Here is a 22,948-nt window from a genome sequence, read left to right on the forward strand (position 1 = left end):
GCACAGGTTATATGCCATGGGCGTGGGACATCTTTTTTGCCCTATGACATGTAGGTTGCCATACAAAGCACGCTGATAAGGCATGCTGATACTACTCCAACACAGCATGTCTGTTGTGCTTTGCAGCCTACATGTAAGGCGCTAGAAAACTGTTTCTTGCCCATGACATTTAGGCTGCCCAGCAAAGTAGGTCGATAAAACAGAGAGAGAACAGGAGGAGAAGATGAACAGAGAGAATAGTTGGAGGAGGTGGATGGAAAAAGTAGTAGCAAGAGGAAATGGGTTGAGAGGTGGAAGGAGGAGACAGACAAATAATGAGGTGTGGAGGTGACGGGCAGTGAGGGCAGATGAAGAGATACACCTAGATATGTGCACCGTATATGTGAAATACATGTTAGGTGAAACCATGGGTAATGTGCTAGTATGTTATAAAATGCATGTACGTTTCACATCAGCTCCTAAACTAGTGGACCAATTCACCCAAACTTGGTCCACATATCATTTACTATCTGGAAAGAAGCACTGTGTGTGTAAGAGCCAACGACCCATACTTTACATAGGAGGGCAGGGGAGATGGATGAGGTGAAAGCAGGGTGATATAATATTGTTTGCATAAGAATAATATGTGGGTAATATGCCCCTACACAAAACCCCTAGATGTGATGACAAGGAGCTGTCACATGCAATAATATTCGACAGTCGACAGTCACTGATATTAGAATCGAATCAATAGTTTTTGAAGTCGCTAGACTCATTGGTGACAGTTCTGATGAACTTCCGCCCCTAGGTGTGCGTGTGCGTGTGTATTGGGGGGGGGGGGGAAGAGTTGTACAAAGACAGTGATACGAAAGTTGATGTCTCTAACGTTTGAAGCAACTTTTATCAAAATAAGCACATCTTTTACTTGGAACCTGGAAAAAAGCATTACAGTAAGCTCTCTTTGCAGCCCTGTGGCTGAGGGTGAGGTAAAAATCTATGACGTAAAAGTGTAACTGAGGGATGTCTGGAGCAATTTCAACCATATTTGAGATATAAATGACTCATTTTTTTTGTATAAAAGTAGCATGACATCTGTACCACACCTAGGGATGGGGATGAGAAGTGGATGATACGTGAAAGTGTTGTAAAACGACCTAGTGGTATTTCCTCCCTGTACTTAGTTGATTTGAAAACTTTAGAAGTATGAAGTGAAATTGTCTGTTATTTATGCTGTTCTGTTTGTTAACCACGTCACGAGGCTGAGCAGTGCATCGAGCCATTAATTTTGTCAATGTGTTTTTGGACCTATTATCACGCCACAAGGCTGAATATAATAAATAAATTTAACATCTGCTCCAGAGTCATATGGTGTAAAACAGCAGTCAAGTACCTATGTGTGATATAAGCATATTCGGGCTGAATTGCGGGTAAAAAGCTAGCTTTATATAATTATTGACAGAATTTAAAAAAAATTATAAAGCTGTTGTAATCTACTCAGCAAGGGATATAATGTTACATTAAAGATTTAGAATAATAAGTCACGTATTAAAGTCAGAAAATTTTTGTATGTGTGTAAGCAGCGTAAATAACGGTGTCCAAATTACTCAGGCTATACTCATCAAATGGTTGAGAATGAGAGTACTTAGGCACCTACACACACACACACACACACACACACACACACACACACACACACACACACACACACAAACACACAAATTAAAGCAAAAAAACCGTATCACTTACTACATTTCCACTGATTATGCAGTTAATCTTCAGCATCAGACACAACGTTCTAATTTATTACTTATTTACTACTGATTCTATTCGCAGAAAATTTGGCAGACAGTATACATATAACCTGCTGAATATACCTGCAAAATTATATCGTTATACGATACATAGTTCAGGAGATATGACGTCATAAACACTGGGATGAGTTTTGTACATGAAAATTCGATTCTTTAAAGAATAATGCTGAGAACATGAGTTTCTGATGCTTGTCGATAATGTTCATATTCTACCAGTGTACCAGTGGTTCACAAAGTTGGATCACTTCTCTATAGGCTCTTTTTATTCGAAGTTTCGATTTATTCTGGAATTAGTTCCTTCATGAATGTCTGTGCAAGAGGAATTTCGCTTCATGCCACTCCCAAGCACTCCAACTGGAACAGTAGAAATCGTATAAAAATGATATAAAATACGAATTTGTATACTCTGCCACCCACAAACTTCACTTATTTGTAAAAGTATCATTTATGTACAACTGATGTCTCAAGACTAACGGACGTAAAGCGTTCAGAAGCAAAAGCCTCAAAAGAAAAAAAGACTTACAACAGACAATCATTACCGGCAAATTCGCAAGAGCCATAAATAAGGTATTATTTAGCTAAAAGCTAAACATTTAATTGAAGCAATACATGTAAGTACATTTGGTATGGACAGAGCTATGTATTCTAAAATAGAAGATGCTGTGTTGTCTAATGGTCTTCCGTTAATCCTCATCCAAGTGCTAGTATGGAGTTTCAACAAAATGATTAAAACACAAAAGGACGAAACAGTATGCACATTTCACAAGGAAACCATGTGGTCATGTTAAATCATTTTCTGTGTATTCACACGGCAGTAGCCCATCACCAAAAGACACAATGATCACTTAATGCGGACTTTTGTCAGGAGCTCTTCCTTTCCACTTTGTTTTAATCCTGTCACTCAAACTCCACATTTAAACTTCGAGCCGGCCGGTGTGGCCGTGCGGTCTAGGCGCTTCAGTCTGGAACCGCGTGACCGCTCCGGTTGCAGGTTCGAATCCTGCCTGGGCATGGATGTGTGTGATGTCCTTAGGTTAGTTAGGTTTAAGTAGTTCTAAGTTCTAGGGGACTGATGACCACAGCTGTTAAGTCCCATAGTGCTCAGAGCTATTTGAACCATTTTTTAAACTTCGATGATGAATAAGGGACGAACGTAAAATACAGCAACTTCTAATGATTGGCGACTCCATGGAGTACTTTGTGCACAACGACCATATATGTTAAATTAAAAGGAAGGTCAGCGTTGGCCGTAATATTGATGTTTTATTGATAACAGAATCTATTTTCGATCACATGGTGATCATCTTCAATGCTGCACAAAATAAACTCAGACACTGGTATCAAGTTATCAATAACCAAAACTGAGAAGCGATCACAATAACTGAAGCTTCAGTTATGTACAACTGAAGCTTCAGTTATTGTGATCGCTTCTCAGTTTTGGTTATTAATAACTTGATACCAGTGTCTGAGTTTAATTTGTGCAGCACTGAAGATGATCACCATGTGATCGAAAATCGATTGTTATCAGTAAAACATCAATATTACGGCCAACGCTGACCTTCCTTTAAATTTAACAGCAACTTCTGTTTTGAGAAGTATGACTCTACGGATGCTGCCTATGTGTTTGTTTGTTTCATACAAATACGTAACTTTTTTTCCGAATAATTCCTCATTTACGACTCTTGTGAATCTGCTGCTAATAACCGTCTATTACACGTTATTGCTTCTTCAGCAAGTTTTGCTTCTGCGGTCTTCTGTAACCTTCAAACATTGATTGTACACAAATGCAGAGTTTTACAAGGAAATGGGGTAATACAACACATGTCCGTGTTTTAAAATAATTTTCATTCGATTTGTATGTGTTTCGGAGTGAATGATTGCTGTTGTCCGTCTCAACACTTCTTCCACATCGAATGAGCAGAATCGCCGCAAGCATTAAGCAACTTACCGATCCACATGCTGGGCTATCCTCTTGTCACAATCAAGCTGTTATCTGAACATTTTGTTCCCTCTGCTATCTGGTTTGTATTAAAAGCGGAGCACCGTCCGCATTACAGAATAAGTAGGGGACAGGTGGGAAAAGTGGTCAGGCTAAGATATTCCTATTAAACTGGATTAGCAATACACATAAATGCACAGAAATAAGACATAATTTCAGACATGAGCGGACGAAGTAACCATTTAGTTTTAAACTAAAAAATAAGGGATAAAAAGCTGTTTTAACAAAAAACTAAATATATTTTATTAGGAATATGATTCTAATTAAATTATTTGCTCTTTTAACAAGTAAGCCTAAAAGTCAATGTGTTTTGCTCAACTCTTGTACACAGTTCGTGGGCTCAGAGGGTGCACAATTGACACCAAATCCACTGCTGTTGTACTCATGTGGGAGGGCACCTGAATCATTAAAACAACCGCCTTAACTTTTTTCTGTTTTTTGTTAATACGGTCTCGAAACTTTTTGGACTGACAGGGTAGATACACAATATGAGAATATTGAATTTATTTATGCATTTCTTTCACATCAAATGTTTATTGGCTGTAGACCTTCTCTCGTATCTCACAAGTACTTTTTGTCAATAATGTTACTCCGGATACAAATGCATTGTAAATACAGGGTGTTTCAAAGTATTTGCGACGAATGTCTGTGGGTAGTAGATCACGTCTGGGGGAACAACGTTTGTTTGCGACAAAATGTTCGTTGACGGTTCCCAACGGTTTTAGCTGTCCTTTCATATTTCGTAACCCTGGGACGACTAGATATCCCTGAACTAGCAGGGTATGCTAACAGGTGCGCAGCATACAACTTACAACAGTTAACGGACTGATTTTCAGCAAGAAAATCATAACAATGAGTGTCTAAGTGCAGAAAAAAAAAATGGAAGAGGATCAGAGACATCAGTTTTCATCGGCGTACCGTCTTTCACGTGGAACAGATGCCTGGATGATAGGCAACACGCATTGCATATGAAGGCTGCAGGGTCCAAGGTCCTGCTGCCTCTCACAAGGGGACAATCAGATTTATTCATCGTGGATTTTGATTAGTCCGGTATGTTGTAGACGAAGTTGTCCTGAGTTACTGTCTAGTGGCCTTTAGTGCGATGGTTCCTAGTTTCGGAGAAAATCGATGTTTTGTGCGTGCGTTGTATACCTGCAACATTAGTAATGCTTCGATCACGCGGAAGTTGTGCGGTGGGTGAGGTTCACAGCCATCGCGCTGTCGCTACAGGTTCAAATACTACCCGTGTCTTCTCTTTTTTTCAGTTTCATCGTAGAGAGTATCCTTAAATAGTACATGTCATGCAAAATTATCGTTTTCGCCGTAGTAATTTCATTAACAAAGCAGTCATTACAGCAAACTCACTTCAAATGCGCATTCCTTTTGCGATTCACAATTGAAATTCTGAGCGTTTGGACAACGTTCGCTTGATACGCGGGGAGGATAGACAGAGCAGAAGCTATCCAGTCAAATCTTTGTAGATGAAAGAAAAGCATTATCTGCACCATAAGAACTATCTCGTTCAAACGTACTCTACTTTGCTACCAACGTGGCGCTTATTTTTACAAGGAGGTTAAAATTTTCACGAAATAAATTCAAAATGCTCCCAGCTTGCTGAAGACTAATAGAGAAATCGCTTCCAGGGAAAATTCCATGAAAATTAATTGTTTAAGTCTGCATCAATTTAGTGCACCTGCTTTCACAGGAATAATCAAATACGCGTGGTTTGTTTCGAAGTTAATTGAAGAATAAACGGACTCCGTTTTCCAGTATCACCTCTGAAAAGGCATTAGCTTTCATGAAGTGAAAGATGTTCTACAAATATGTACTTCGAGTGCTTCTACAACAAATACCATCCAGAATTCTGTTCTAGCACAGCAGGCGATGCAAGCGATAACGAGTAAGAAGATTCTGTAGTCTGTTGTATAACAAATGTAATACACATTTGAAGAATGTTTGATGCAGTGATTCATTCATTAATTAAATTACTACGGCGAAAACGACTATTTTTGAATAATTTTGCATGACATTTACAATTTAATGATATTCTGTACGTTGTATTTGAAAAAAAAAAAAAAACAAGAGCAGGACGTACACAGACAGGATCTGAACCTAGATCGCTAGCACGGTAGCCGTGAACATTACCCGCTGAGCTACTTCTGCGTGGTGCAAATATGACTAACATTACAGGTATAGAAGATACGCATAAAACTTCAACATCGAGTTTTTTGGAAACTGGAGACAGTCGCATGAAAAAAAACTAACCAGGTCTCCAGGACATGTCCCTCTACAACATTCCTCAGCCTCATCAAAATACGTGATTAAAAGGTCCAATGGTCTCCTTGTCAGAGGCATAACCAGGCTGAAACGACGCCTAAGGTCGCTGGGAAACATTACCGAATATTTTGTCCCCGGTGAAAGTTGTTCCCCAAGATGTAATCCACTACACATACATGCATGTCGCAAAAACTTTGAAACACCCTGTGTATAGGTAATGTATAAAATATGGCACATAACATAGAATAAGATAATCATATGTGTAGCAGTTGTGTATGTTGTGGCCTGGCAAGACAGCCAAGCCACTATGAGGAAGCCTAAAGGCACGCGTTTAAGCTCACGCAGGCTGGCGTGAGGTCTGGAACAGGTAAAGTAATTGAGACTAGCAAGTAAAGTACGTAGCTGCTGGAATACTTAACTTCAATTCATAATTGGTGAACATCGCTCTTTGACGGTACATGTTTTGCAGCATCAATAGTGACTGGTAATAGCGCCTTGCTAGGTCGTAGCAAATGACGTAGCTGAAGGCTATGCTAACTATCGTCTCGGCAAATGAGAGCGTAATTTGTCAGTGAACCATCGCTAGCAAAGTCGGCTGTACAACTGGGGCGAGTGCTAGGAAGTCTCTCTAGACCTGCCGTGTGGCGGCGCTCAGTCTGCAATCACTGATAGTGGCGACACACGGGTCCGGCGTATACTAACGGACCGCGGCCGATTTAAAGGCTACCACCTAGCAAGTGTGGTGTCTGGCGGTGACACCACAGTGTACATAGTTCCGCGTAGTCAGTGCGTACACAACTTTCCCACTAGCGCGCGCCCCGCTAAGCACAACAGCGCAGGCGCAGCGCTCGCCCGTCTCCGCGCTGCCTTAGAGACGGACCAAATTCTGCTTCCGCCGATCCGCGTATTAATATGTAACGCAGCCAATGAGATTGCTGCTAACGTAGAACCTTTTCTCCTCGCGGATCACACTCGCGCAGCGATACCTGAACGTGCGAGGTATTATAACACGTGTACAGACCTCCGATTAGTCAGTCTGCACTTGTCTGCACCAGTCTGTACCAGTCTGCATTAGTCTGTACCAGTCTGCATTAGTCTGTACCAGTCTATAGTCAAGTTTAAGTCTGCGCCTAATAAGATTATCATATTCCTGTACATAGCCATGAAGAGAAATGTATAGACACTTTTGTCAAGTATCAGAGATACGTGAGAATAAGATTAACGTACCAAGACCAAAGGAACTTCAGATTGTCAATTGTAAATAGCATCCAGAATCAAGTTACGTAATGTTTATGCTTGTCATTATTTTAATAAATGTGTGTGAAAATTAATCAAGTTCTGTTTAAAGTTGGTCACCGTCAATCTGCTACTCTAAGCATGCAAGTGGCATTTCTATCGTCTGACCTAACGGCAGAAGATAAACACGCCACGATAAGACCACGAGACGTATTGCTGACACTCGCCTATTTCGTTTGAGCGACGAGTCAAATAATATGATGGTGTGTGTACAGAAAGTCTTACAGTACGCACACCACAGTAGTCATGAACAGAAAATAAAACAAACATTTGGTTCTGGAACGTAAGGAATTACGACACAAACTATTCAATTTTAGTTCTGGGAATGTTCAGCTATAATGAAAACTGTGTTACGACATTTGTGACCGGTCTTTCATGTACCTCTCAATGTAGATTGTGGCGTGAAACCGAGAAGTTATTACAGCTGGCCTACTTTATGGATTTACACGTCTGACAGACTGGTGCTGCAGGGTAATAGGAGGGTTATATGGGAAGCAGCAGAAACAGATGTGCTGGGGATGTGGTGGGTGCTCTGAGAGCATTCGTAAGTGAGGACGGTGTTGTAGAGTGCAGGGTGGAGTAGATAGTCACGTCAACACGAGGCGTTTGTAGAGTGGTGCAGATACTCACGTCACAGGAGACGGTGACGCAGGTGTCGAAGCCGTGCGGCGGCACGTAGGGGTACCAGGAGGAGCCGGCCGCGTGGAACTCGCCGGACACGGAGCAGCCGCGCCGCACGCCCCAGCGGCTCTCCTGCGCGCTCGTCTCGTCTGCACAGGGCAAAGGCAAACACTGTGTCTGTGGCACAAATCACTGCAGCACTCGCTATGCTTTGGTATACTCCGAAGTCCGGTTTTTTAGGTAAGCAACCAGTCCAAGTTTGTGGCTAAACGTTATGTCAGCTTCATGTTTTAATAATGTAATGGGAGGCTACTTTCCAACATCAAGGCAAATCGACAAGAGTAATCGAAGAGTCATGTGGAAAAGGTTAACTTAACCACCCTTGTATTATGAGAAGGATTTAATTCAGCTGTGTAAATGGTTGATCACTGCTACCACCACCACCACCACCACCACCACCACCACCTATCACTAACCAACAAAATGGTTCAAATTGCTCTGAGCACTATGGGACTTAACTTCTGGGGTCATCAGCCCCCTAGAACTTAGAACTACTTAAACCTAACTAACCTAAGGACATCACACACATCCATGCCCGAGGCAGAATTCGAACATGCTACCGTAGCGGTCGCGCGGTTCCAGACTGTAGCGCCTAGAACCGCTCGGCCACTCCAGCCTCACTAACCAACACAACTGCCCATGCAGCTTCAACACGATAGCACAGTTCATCAAGAGTATTGACTGGCGTATTGTGACGAGCCAGTTGCTCGGCCACCATTGACCAGACGTTCCCAATTGGTGAGAGATCTGGAGAATGTGCTGGCCAGGGCAGCAGTCTAACATTTTCTGTATCCAGAAAGGCCCGTACAGGACCTGTAACATGCGGTCGTGCATTATCCTGCTGAAATTTAGGGTTTCGCAGGGATCGAATGAAGGGTAGACCCACGGGTCGTAACAAATCTGAAATGTAACGTCCAATGTTCAAAGTGCCGTCAATGCGAACAAGAGGCAACCGAGACGTATAACAAATGGCACCCCAACCATCACGTTGGGTGATACGCCAGTATGGCGATGACGAATACACGCCTCCAATGTGCGTTCACCGCGATGTCGCCAAACACGGATGCGACCATCATTATGCTGTAAACAGTATCTGGATTCATCCGAAAAAAATGACGTTTCGCCATTCGTGCATCCAGGTTCGTCGTTCAGTACACCATCGCAGGCGCTCCTGTCTGTGATGCAGAGTCAAGGGTAACCGCAGCCATGGTGTCCGAGCTGATAGTCCATGCTACTGCAAACGTCTTCGAACTGTTCGTGCAGATGGTTGTTGTCTTGCAAACGTTCCCATCTGTTGACTCAGGGATCGAACGTGGTTGCACGATCCGTTACAGCCATGCGGATAAGATGTCTGTCATCTCGACTGCTAGTATTACGAGGCCGTTGAGATCCAGCACGGCGTTCCGTATTACCCTTCTGAACCCACCGATTCCATACTCTGCTAACAGTCATTGGATCTCGACCAACGGTAGCAGCAATGTCGCGATACGATAAACCGCAATCCCAATAGGCTACAATCCGACCTTTATCAAAGTCGGAAACGTGATGGTACGCATTTCTCCTCCTTACACGAGGCATCACAATAAAGTTTCACCAGGCAACGCCGGTCAACTGCTGTTTGTGTATGAGAAATCGGTTGGAAACTTTCCTCATGTCAGCACGTTGTGGGTGTCGCCACCGGCGCCAACCTTGTGTGAATGCTCTGAAAAGCTACTCATTTGCATATCATAGTATCTTCTTCCTGTCTGTAGCGCGTCATCTTCGTGGTGTAGCAATTTTAATGGCCAGTAGTGTATTTTTGTGGATCGACATCAGTTCACACATTGAATTGTTTGCTATTGTAGAAATTCAATCACGAAACGATTTCTATTTCATGATGAAGTCTTCTCCGGTTATCAGCCGAATCAAGGTGCCGTTGTGCGCCAGCGTTTCGACAAGTTTCCTAATCGTAATCTTCATGCGATGGACTTCGCTTGAAGATGACGAGTAGGAAACTTGCCGAAACGTTACCTCAGAACGACGCCTTTACTAGGCTGATAACCCGAGAAGATTTCATCATCGAAATTCGCCGATAAAACTTCCATGCTCATAAGTTATGTTTAGTTGGGCACACCCATCCTATTGGGCAATGTCATTCTAGCTGTATAAAAACATTACGCTTGATGAAGAGCGTCATGGTCTATTGACAATAATGCCTCAGGTGCTCGTTCTATTTGCCAAAATGTTCATTATTTATTGAAGTCAACTAAGACTTCTATCGTGACTTTCCTCATTTTCACCTTCCCTCTGCTATCTCTTCTGTTATTACAGCGTACCAGGACTGTGAAGCAGTAAATGTCCAATCGAAGTATTGTACCGCATTTGAATTGTTATTATTAATGTATTTCCCAGTATATCTTCACTCATTCTCCGACTAGTTGTGATATGTGCAGCAGTAGGTGCCTGTATCACATCTCTGTTGCCGTTGTTGTCCTACTTCAGCTAGGACCGGTTTTCTCATCCATATGTTGCCATTTGTACACACACACACACACACACACACACACACACACACACACACACACACACACACACACACACACACACACACACACACATTGTCACGAAAGGTTTTCCATTGTTAATTATGTATTTCTAGAAGAGGTATACAGGCATTAATAATGCCATATCTATAGCGCTACACAATCGCTATTATCCTTGGGTAGACATGTAGGTCTGTCTATCCATTTTAAAAAAATAACACTATATGTCTGTAGGAGCCCAATTTACGAATGGATGATAGATATAATTAAAGGTTCTTGCCTCTAACTGAATCCAACATATCTAATCCCACTTCTAAAGCTACAACATGATTAATCCGTGGAGAATGTGGTTATTCACTGATCTGTAACGTAATTTATTTGTCTGTAATCCCACTTAATCACTCCTTTCCTGTACTGGTACGGTGGACTCCTCCCAGTCCAGTGGGGGGGGGGGGGGGGGGGTGTAAAATTGCTATGTGGTGATGTAGATTTAGCTTCTCCATGATTTCTTTAAACCACTTATCGTAACTTGTGCCACAGATCGCCTGAAAAGTACATCAACGATATCCTTCCATTTCTCTGCCCTATTCGAGCTTGTACTGATTGTAATGCCCGGGTCATCCCCTGAACGTAAAACCTCATGCTCTCTTCCGTTTTGTACAAGTGATGACAGTATATGTGTAGATGATTGCTGTAGACATGTACCACCTTCACAGAGCTTTCTACGCTCATTATCAAACATAGGTCTTCATTTGAGGAACAAATTTCTGAGAATGTACTGTGAAGCACATCATTATATGGTACGGAAACTTGGATGGTGGAAAAACCGGAACGTAAGAGAATAGAAGGAATTGAGATGCGGTGCTACAGACGAATTCTGAAAATTAAGTGGACTGATAAGGCAAGGAATGAGAAGGTTTTGCGCAGAATCGGACAACAGGGAGGGACAGGATGACAGGAGATCTGTTAAGAATTCAGGAAATAATTTCTGTGATACTAGTGGGTGCTGTAGAGGGTAAAAATTGTAGAGGAAAACAGAGATTGAAATACCTCCAGCAAATAATTGAGGACACAAGTTGGAAGTGCTACTCTGAGATGATGAGGCTGGCACAGGAGAGGAATTTGTGGCGGGCCGTTGCAAACCAGTGACAAGACTGATGACTCGGAAACAAAATAATGAACGGAAGGTGACCTTGCAGGCATAAATGCGAGGCACGAATAAGGAGGAGCCTTGGCCGCGGAGACGCAGCCGGCGCCGGCGCTACTCACTGTGGCAGGCGGGGCAGCAGTCTCCGGGCGGCGGCGTGGGCTTGCGGCCGTCGGGCGGGCAGGAGGCGGGCGCGGGCGGGCAGAGCTGCGGCTCGCAGCGGGCCCGCCCCCGCAGGCAGTGGCAGGCGCGGCAGCCGGGCGCCCGCCACTGCGCGCCCTCCTCGTAGAAGCGCTGCTCCCACAGGCACGGGCCCGACTCGCCCCCGGGGCCCGCCCCTGCCCCCGCCGCCTCCTGGTGCAGCACCGGCACCACGTCGTTGTCCGTGGACCGCGGCTGGCACGACGCCGGCACCTTCGTCTGCCGACACACGAAGGAACTATGCTAGGACCGCTATTGCTGTTAATTCGTTAAGTCACAACCTGAAAAATTTGTGTTGAAAATACAGGGTGATCAAAAAGTCAGTATAAATTTTGTAAGATGTGTATATTTCTATTGTTTATTGTCAAACCAGAGGTCGTACAGAGTTTCAGGGAAAGCATAAGAGAACAATTGACAGAAATGGGGGAAAGAAATACAGAAGAAGACGAATGAGTACCTCTGAGGGATGAAGTAGTGAAGGCAGCATGGGATCAAGTAGGTAAAAAGACGAGGGCTAGTAGAAATCCTTGGATAACAGAAGAAATATTGAATTTAATTAATGAAAGGAGAAAATATAAAAATGCAGCAAATGAAGCAGGGAAAAAGGAATACAAACGTCTCAAAAATGACATTGTCAGGAAGTGCAAAACGGCTAAAGAGGGATGGCTAGAGGATAAATGTAAGGATGTAGAGGCTTATCTCACGAGGGATAAGATAGATACTGCCTACAGGAAAATTAAAGAGACCTTTGGAGAAAAGAGAGCCACTTGTATGAACATCAAGAGCTCAGATGGAAACCCAGTTCTAAGCAAAGAAGGGAAAGCAGAAATGTGGAAGTAGTATATAGAGGGTCTATACAAGGGCGATGTACTTGAGGACAATATTATGGAAATGGAAGAGGATGTAGATGAAGATGAAATGGGAGATACGATACTGCGTGAAGAGTTTGACAGGGCACTGAAAGACATAAATCGAAACAAGGCCCCGGGAGTAGACAACATTCCATTAGAACTACTGACGCCTCGGGAGAGCCAGTCCTGACAAAACTCTACCATCTGGTGAGGAAGATGTATGAGACAGGCGAAATACCCTCAGACTTCAAGAAGAATATAATAATTCCAATCCCAAAGAGAGCAGGTGTTGACAGATGTGAAAATTACCGAACTATCAGTTTAATAAGTCACGGCTGCAAAATACTAACGCGAATTCTTTACAGACGAATGGAAAAACTAGGAGAAGCCGACCTCGGGGAAGATCAGTTTGGATTCCGTAGAAATATTGGAACACGTGAGGCAATACTGACCCTACGACGTATCTTGGAAGCTAGATTAACGAAAGGCAAACCTACGTTTCTAGCATTTGTAGACTTAGAGAAAGCTTTTGACAATGTTGACTGGAATACTCTCTTTCAGATTCTGAAGGTGGCAGGGGTAAAATACAGGGAGCGAAAGGCTATTTACAATTTGTACAGAAACCAAATCGCAGCTTTAAGTGTTGAGGGGCATGGAAGTGAAGGGAGTAAGACAGAGTTGTAGCCTCTCCCCGATGTTATTCAATCTGTACATTGAGCAAGCAGTGAAGGAAACGAAAGAAAACTTCGGAGTAGGTATTAAAATCCATGGAGAAGAAATAAAAACCTTGAGGTTCGCAGATGACATTGAAATTCTGTCAGAGACAGCAAAGGACTTGGAAGAGCAGTTGAACGGAATGGATAGCATCCTGAAAGGAGGATATAAGATGAACATCAACAAAAGCAAAACGAGGAAAATGGAATGTAATCGAATTAAGTCGGGAGATGCTGAGAGTATTAGATTAGGAAATGAGACACTTAAAGCAGTAAAGGAGTTCTGCTATTTGGGGAGCAAAATAACTGATAATGGTCGAAGTAGAGAGGATTTAAAAGGTAGACTGGCAATGGCAAGGGAAGCGTTTCTGAAGAAGAGAAATTTGTTAATATCGAATATAGATTTAAGTGCCAGGAAGTCGTTTCTGAAAGTATTTGTATGGAGTGTAGTCATGTATGGAAGTGAAACATGGACGATAAATAGTTTCGACAAGAAGAGAATAGAAGCTTTCGAGATGTGGTGCTATTGAAGATTGCTGAAGATTAGATGGGTAAATCACATAACTAATGAGGAGGTATTGAATAGGATTGGGGAGAAGAGGAGTTTGTGGCACAACTTGACTAGAAGAAGGGATTGGTTGGTAGGACATGTTCTGAGACATCAAGGGATCACCAATTTAGTATTGGAGGGCAGCGTGGAGGGTAAAAATCGTAGAGGGAGACCAAGAGATTACTACACTAAGCAGATTCAGAAGGATGTAGGTTGCAGTAGGTACTGGGAGATGAAGAAGCTTGCACAGGATAGAGTAGCATGGAGAGCTGCATCAAACCAGTCTCAGGACTTAAGACAACAACAACAACAACATTGTCAAATCACAATTTATGAAAGATGTTTATATTTTATTAATAGGATTAAGTAGGAATAATTAATATTTGTCATGTTGGAAATAATTGTGGTAGCAGGGAATGTCTGCACCAGAAAGCATTGTTGGCGGGAGAGACCGCACTTTAGCGTTCGTAGGAAGTCAGTGGTAAGCGAGATGTGAAGCGAGTCGGTCACAGGTCTGAAGCGAGAGGTTGAGAGGAGTAGTGTGCCTGCCAGCCACTAGCTATGATTTACTAGAGATTATAAACGGATGTACAGAGACATCAGCTATCTATTATAATAAGAGGAACTAATATTATTGAATTAATTTTTTGAGAAACTCAAGACTACTGAAGGTATGTTTGCGCATTGCTAGTTGTAAGATTATTGTAAAAGGTAAGTCTCATTTGAACGTTTGTAAAATCATTTCATTCAGAATATAATTAACTTTTGCCAGCAATATTGCATTTCTAATTATAATCCATCCCAAAAACCATCAACGTAAAACTTCGCACAATTTTATTGTTGTCAAGAAAAAGTTTAACTATGAATTACGTAACTTCAGTCAAATTAATTAAAGAATAACGTCAGCTTTGCTATTAAAGAATAACGTCAGCTGTGGTAATAAATACAGCTACTTATTATGAAAGCCCACCAGCAGCTTATAGAGTATAGTAAAACAGAGTAAGTATATTCATGTCCCAGTTCGATGCAGCAGTCAGATGGCGATCCAGCAACAGTAAAAAAAAGGTAAGGAACAGTTTTGGGTTATTGCAGATAACGACTGAGGGCCACGGCGACGACACATTCTATGTTTCGTGAAAATAATCAGAAAATCACTTTTAATAAGCAGCAATTAGATTTGTATGCGAAGATAGAGAAAGAGAATCAATTTCAAAGGGAAGATTTCATATGTTATTATTAAGCAAGAGAAAGAAATCCTAACAAAAAGTTACATAGGTCATTGTAAAAGAGAAGGTTATCAATAACGAAAGAGATATAGAGGAAACGGGAAGGTTTCAATTTGAAAACTTAATAAACCACGGAATAATGTACACAGAAGGGTAAAAATTGACACACATGCTTGGAACGACATGGGGTTTTATCAGAAAAAAAAGAAGTTCACAACATGTCCGACAGATGGCGCTGGGCAGCAAAACTGCTACCGTGACGGGTGAGAGGTACGCCGATATGTTACAGAATCGCATCATCCCCAGCCTGGCTGATAAACACCTGCTGGAACGTACGATGTTTATGCAGGATGGCGCTCCATCCCATATTGCTAGGCGCGTGAAAGATCTCTTTGGTGATGATCGTGTGCTCAGCCGCCACTTTCGTCATGATTGGCCTCCCAGGTCCCCAGACCTCAGTCCGTGCGATTATTGGCTTTGGGGTTACCTGAAGTCGCAAGTGTATCGTGATCGACCGACATCTCTAGGGATGCTGAGAGACAACATCCGACGCCAATGCCTCACCATAACTTCGGACATGCTTTACAGTGCTGTTCACAACATTATTCCTCGACTACAGCTAGTGTTGAATGATGGTGGACATATTGAGCATTTGCTGTACAGAACATCATCATATTTGCTTTGTCTTACTTTGTTATGCTAATTAATGCTATTCTGATCAGATGAAGCGTCATCTGTCGGACATTTTTGAACGTTTGTACTTATTTTGGATTTAATAAAAACCCCATGTCATTCCAAGCATGTGTGCCAATTTGTACCTCTCTATCTACATTATACAGTGATATATTCAGTTTTCAAATTTATACTGACTTTTTGATCACCCGGTATCTGCGCAGTCCAGACACATTAATGTCACCACCGCCTACGTTTCATGCCAACGTGCAATGACCAAGCGCGCACAGCAGGTGACAACTTTAGCAGTGGAGGGTATATGAAGCGTGTAGGAAGGGAGGACGCGGAAAAAAGCGCAGTCAGTATCGTAATGCGGAAACAGAGTGATTTATCTAATGTCCAAAAGGGCATGATCATTGTCTTTCAGGCCAAGGGTAGAAGAATTTTCGAAGTGGCTTCATTTGTAAACTGTTGATAAGAGTATACTGTGCATAGCAAAATGGCGCTATCCAAAACTGGCAACAAAGCAACCGTGGCGCACCACGGGCCGCAGATGACAGGGGAGGTGTGTACAGGTGAAAAGACGTGAACCTGTTGAGCAACTGGCCGCGCAGATGAAGCAATGGGCTACCAACAGTGCCAACTGAACGACCGGTCAGCGAACGCTGCTGCTTGTGGGCGTCTACAGCAGCGCCTCGTTCGTGCACGCATGCTGACGCTGTTCATCGACGATCGAGGCTGGAATTTGCAAGCAAATACCACTACTGGACTTCCAGTGAGTGCCGACAGGTGGCCTGTTCAGAAGACAGATAGCCGTTGGGAAACACTCTGCAACAATCAGCGGAAGAGTTCAGGCCACAGGAGGGAACGTTATGGGGAATGTTTTCGTGGCATTCCCTGCGACATATCATCACTCTGGAAGGTACAATGGATCAACACAAGCATGCATCTATTCTTAGGAACCAAGTCCGCTTATATAAGCAGTTTGTTTTTCGTCGGCACGATGGCATCTACCAGCAGAACAACGTGACGTATCATACAGCTCACACTGTACGAGCGTGGTTCGAAGGGCGCCAGATTGATTTTACCATACTCCTCTGCCCACCAAACTTTGCGGATTTAAACCAAACCGAGAATTGTGGGAACATCACGCCATGAATCGTCAACCGAGAAACCTAGCGTAAACTGTAAAAATTGCATGGCTGCATATCCCTGTTACCTTTCAGAACGTCACTGACTGTTTACTTGCGCGTACCGCAGCCATCCGCACTACAAACGATGGTTATTGAAGCTTTTAACAGGTGGTAACAGTAATGTGAATGGACAGTGTACATGAGAACTTACATATTTTTAACATTTTATATTTTAAGACACAAAGGAAGTACACACATTGGCTGCGTTACATATATTTACTTTATATTTTATTTGGACCCATGCCCATCTTCACAGTTGAGATAGCGAGAAACAAACTATTATCGCCTCTAGGCAGTTAGATGACTGCGACCGTTCTGCCACGGCAGTCTATTAAGTTCCAATCTCCCCTATTTTAGTAGTGAATCCAGAACTTAAATTTTGCCGGGCTGACGGTATTTCATACAGAACACACAAGGCATACGCACGCTGCAGAGTACTTATATGCTGCCACCAGAGGCATAACCAGTACAATAGGATGCCTAGCATCTCCGGGAAGCACATCAGCGATCATTTTACCTCTAACGGAAGTTGTCTCCAATTATAGCCCTAGGCGTTTTATGTAAAGACTTTGAAAGACCTTGTATATAGCGTTATCATTCCTCTTATTACAAAAAAAAATTCTCTACTGAAAGTCTCATCAACAATCATGATTCAGACTAAATACCTCTGGATCCAGAACTATTAAGTACTATGACTGATCAATTTTTCATCACAGAGTCGAGGAGAATTATTTCTAAATTTTTTTTCTCTTCTTAAGCAATGGCAAAGCCATTTATTGTCACCAGCCTCAATTATTAGACTCCACTCGCATCTATCCTCGTTAATATCTGTGTGCTCTAAAATGAGGTATTTTGACGTCATTAAAATGGAGTGGAGTTCCATGGGCGTTGGGGATAGGTGGATGGTGACTTGTAGCCTGCCGAATGAATGGTAGATGATGGACAGAAGCTCTTTACTGGCTTCCAAGAGACATAACTGAAGACGATGATATAATGGATGAGGGGTAGAAACATTAGAAAACAGCCAGGAGGAACATGGATGCATATGTCTGAAGAACAAAATGTATGGACCAGTGTGGAGCATTCCTTCATCTAGCAGTGGATGTAGGATAGCTGATAATGATGGATGATATAGCTAAAAGACTGACATAGAAGATCATAATGATGATATGGATAATATAGAAACAGAAGATTAGATTTTTAACACTCTTTCAACAATGAGGTCATTAGAATCGGAGCAGAAGCTCGAATCAGGGACGGATATCAAAGGAAATGGGCTGTGTCTTTCAGAGGAATCTTCAGCGACTTTAGCTACTGAGGGAAAGCTCGGAAAACACAAATCGGGATGACTTGATGGGGATTTGAACACTCCTTCTCTCAAATATGAGTCCATTCTGCTAGCCAATAGGCCACGTAGCTCACTGGTATGGATAATGATAATATGGGTAATGATGATGTGGGTGATCAGAATGTGAATGACTATGATATGGGTGATCGTGGGCAGTCTTATCAGGGTGGTGTTAGAGTTAATGGTAGCAGGGTTAGTGATGATGTGGTTAATGATAAGGTTAACTATAATGCAGATAGTGGTTAGATGGACCAAGACTGCGGTTATATGCATGATAATGATGCTGATGTTTTGAATGTGAAATGATTTATAATAATACTTACTCTAACATCGCTGTATCACTCTATTCCTCCCATCCTCACCACAGCCCCAACCCCAAACTGATCATCTGAACGCACCACTAACCTGACATTCCTAATTTTTTTTTAACTTCCTTCCTCAGCCTCACCTGCTACTTTTCTACTGACAAGGAAAATACGGCAAATGCCATAGCCCGACGTCCCAGAAACTTCGCTCGCTGTAAGAGGGGGCAAAATAAAAGAACACTTGTCTCCGCTTACTCTTAGATACTCGACCGTTTCTGGGTAAACGACGGTCAAGGTATTTGACGCATTTTAGATGCTATTTTCGCGCGATAACATCAACTGTAAATTTGGCACAGTAGGTAGCGTCCCGGCTGCAACCTTTTGCGCCCTGTGTTCGAAACCCGATTATTAATTCCATTTTATTTTTTTATTTTTCATTTTTCTACCCATCAGTAGAAGGTTACTACACGAATGTTTCCTATCAAGATAGGGGAGTTACATCAATTGTAAAACTATAACTGGGTTTCACAATAAGTGTCCTACATTTATCACATAATACATGTGTGTAAGATCCATTGCTGTCCGTTCGCTTTGAGAACTATTTCGGTAGTGATGTGTTTCCCTTACTGATTTCTTGAGGAAGAGAAAATCAGCTGCGCAGGCCAGCACCGACTAAATACAAGCTCATCCTTGTAGGCTGCAGAAATAAATGGGTATTGATGTATTGTACTGTATGTTAACCAGGGGCCTAGGAACAACGGAGAGGCTCCGTCCCCGCCGCAGCCGCAGTAGTCCACAACCCCACAACTACCGCAGTCCACTTCACCCCTCCGCCGCCCCACACCGAACCAATCTTTCAGGGTTATTGTGCGGTTCGGCCCCCGGTGGACCTCCCTAGGGAGTGTCTCACACAAGACGAGTGTAACCCCCATGTTTGCGTGGTAGAGTAATAGTGGTGTACGCGTACGTGGAGAATTTGTTTGCGCAGCAATCGCCGACATAGTGTAGCTGAGGCGGAAGTAGGGGAACCAGCCCGCATTCGCCGAGGCAGACGGAAAACCGTCTTATAAACCATCCACATACAGGCTGGCTCACCGGACCTCGACACAAGTCCATCGGGCGGATTCGTGCTGGAGACCAGGCGCTCTTTCCCAATACGGAAAGCCGTGCGTTAGACCGCACGGCTAACCGGGCGGGCAATAAATGGGGTATACTTGCTAACTGAACGAAACTCACTTCTCGGGAACATGTGCGCAACACCACCAATATTATCGACGCAACAGGAATTTGACTGGAAACAATTTCAGATTTTTTTTCAGTCAGTTGTTTTACAGATTTGTGTAGTAATCCTTTATGGAGATAGGTAGACAGATCAAGAAAATAGTGAAATGAAAGTTCCGAACACGGGGCGTAAAAGAGTGAAGCCTCGACGATAGTCACTGTGGCACCACTTCAGAGTGCCGAATGGCAAATAAAGTACCTCGAATGCTTTCACTGTCTTTTTCTCGGAAACGGTCTAGTATCTACGGATACGGCGAGACACGCGTTTGCTTATCTTGCCGCCTCACCCATTGAGCGAGGTTCCCGGGACACCGGGTCCCGGCCGTTGCCGCGCTCTGCCACTCACCTGCGGCAGGCGGCCGCTGAGCAGCAGCTGCCCCGTGGTGGCGTCGCGCACCAGCAGGTCGCAGACGCCGTACTCGAGGCGGGCCAGCTCCGCGGCCGGCACGTCGGCCAGCGACTCCTCCAGGTGGAAGGCGCGGCCGCGCCGGCTGGCGTTCAGCGCCGCCAGCTCGCGGCTCCAGACGGGCGCGCCCGGAGCCTCCAGCGGCCGCGCCTCCAGCATCAGCTGCAACGACAGCCACTCGCGCGCCTCTTCCGCCTCCTCCGCCTCCTCGTCCCGCGACTCGCCGCCTCCGCCGCCGCCGCGGATCAGCGTCACCTGCACAGCCACGCACCAACCTGTGCTGAGCAATTCCAACGACAGTGCACTATCTGATCAAAAGTATCCGGAATTTGGAATTCACCACTAGATGTCAGAAGAGGTGGACAGGTTAGTATAAAAAAAGGGCGAGGAGTATTTTTCTGTCAGTCGGGGAGCAGGAACAGCCACAGCTCAGTCACTTAGAACGTGGATTACTCATTGGGTAACACTGGATTGACAAAACATTAGCGACGTTTCAAATTTTCTAAAGCCCCCCAAGTCGACTGTTCGTAATGTGATTATGAACTGGAAATGCGTAGTAACGACCACAGCTAAGGCCAGGCAGATCTCTTGTAGGTCGGACAGCAAACTTCGAGCATTGTGATTGTGAAAAAAATCTCACGAAGAAAGCAGGACTCACTCGCGAGTACTAAAGTGCTACCAGCAATCCAGCTAGAGCATTTGATGCGATGACAAAATTATTGCCCTTAAATGAGGATATCGTTTTAATACTAACTCCTTAATGAAGTATTTTATGTGAAGAAACCATTATTACTATTAAATTCTTTGGCAGTTACCACATGTGAGTACAGTCTTCTTAGAAATCTGTTCGTAATAAAAAAAAAATTGCTTATTTTTATTCAAGCCTATTTTAAGATTTATTTAAAATCTACATCTACATCGATACTCTGCAAATCACATTTAAGTGCCTGGCAGAGGGTTCATCGAACCACCATTACAATTCTCTATTATTCCAATCTCGTATAGCGCGCGGAAAGAATGAACACCTATATCTTTCCGTACGAGCTCTGATTTCCCTTATTTTATCGCGGTGATCGTTCCTCCCTATGTAGGTCGGTGTCAAAAAAATATTTTCTCATTCGGAGGAGAAAGATGGTGATTGGAATTTCGTGAGAAGATTCCGTCGCAACGAAAAAAGCCTTTCTTTTAATGATGTCCAGCCCAAATCCTGTATCATTTCTGTGACACTCTCTCCCGTATTTCGCGATAATACAAAACGTGATGCCTTTCTTTGAACTTTTTCGATGTACTCCGTCAGTCCTATCTGGTAAAGATCCCACACCGCGAAGCAGTATTCTAAAAAGAGGACGGACAAGTGTAGTGTAGGCAGTCCCCTTAGTAGGTCTGTTACACTTTCTAAGTGTCCTGCCAATAAAACGCAGTCTTTGGTTAGCCTTCAAAAAATGGTTCAAATGGTTCTGAGCACTATGGGACTTAACATCTGTGGTCATCAGTCCCCTAGAACTTAGAACTACTTAAACCTAACTAACCTAAGGACATCACACACATCCATGCCCGAGGCAGGATTCGAACCTGCGACCGTAGCAGTCGCGCGGTTCCGGACTGCGCGCCTAGAACCGCAAGACCACCGCGGCCGGAGGTTAGCCTTCCCCACAACATTTTCTGTGTGTTCCTTCCAACTTAAGTTGTTCGTAATTGTAATAGCTAGGTATTTAGTTCAACTTACGGCTTTTAGATTAGACTGACTTATCGTGTAAACAAAGTTTAACGAGTTCCATTTAGCACTCATGTGAATGTCCTCACACTTTTCGTTATTTAGGGTCAACTACCATTTTTCGCACTATTCAGATATCTTTTCTAAATCGTTTTGCAGTTTGTTTTGGTCGTCTGATGACTTAATTAGTCGATAAACGACAGCGTCATCTGCAAACAACGGAAGACGGCTGCTCAGATTGTCTCCCAAATCGGTTATATAGATAAGGAACAGCAAAGGGCCTGTAACACTACCTTGGGGAACGCCAGAAATCACTTCTGTTTTAGTCGATGACTTTCCGTCAGTTACTACGAACTGTGACCTCTCTGACAGGAAATCACAAATCCAGTCACATAACTGAGACGATATTCCATAAGCACGCAATTTCACTACGAGCCGCTTGTGTGGTGCAGTATCAAAAGCCTTCCGCAAATCCAGGAATGATCTGAAGTCCCTTGTCAATAGAACTCAACACTTCATGTGAATAAACAGCTAGTTGTGTTTCACAGGAACGATGATTTCTAAACCCATGTTGACTGCGTGTCAATAGACCGTTATCTTCGAGGTAATTCATAATGTTCGAACACAATATATGTTCTAAAACCCTGCTGCATATCGACGTTAACAATATGGGCCTGCAATTTATTGGATAACTCCTACTTCCTTTCTTGAATATTGGTGTGACCTGTGCAACTTTCCAGTCTTTGGGTACGGATCTTTCGCCGAGCTAACGGTTG

General features: G+C 43.3%; 1 protein-coding gene across 1 annotated transcript in view; it reads right to left on the reverse strand.

Annotated features, from left to right (window-relative positions):
* The window catches only part of LOC124606569 (dorsal-ventral patterning protein Sog), a 491,731-nt gene that overhangs the window by 11,370 nt on the left and 457,413 nt on the right, over positions 1–22,948 (reverse strand). The window contains exons 11-13 of the mRNA XM_047138553.1: positions 20,399–20,713; positions 11,835–12,132; positions 7,993–8,132 (exon numbers count right to left, since the gene is read on the reverse strand). Coding sequence (XP_046994509.1) covers positions 7,993–8,132; positions 11,835–12,132; positions 20,399–20,713 — 753 coding nt within the window. The remainder of the gene's footprint in view (positions 1–7,992; positions 8,133–11,834; positions 12,133–20,398; positions 20,714–22,948) is intronic.

The sequence above is a fragment of the Schistocerca americana genome, chromosome 3 (assembly GCF_021461395.2).
Source record: "Schistocerca americana isolate TAMUIC-IGC-003095 chromosome 3, iqSchAmer2.1, whole genome shotgun sequence".
NCBI classification, from domain to species: domain Eukaryota; kingdom Metazoa; phylum Arthropoda; class Insecta; order Orthoptera; family Acrididae; genus Schistocerca; species Schistocerca americana.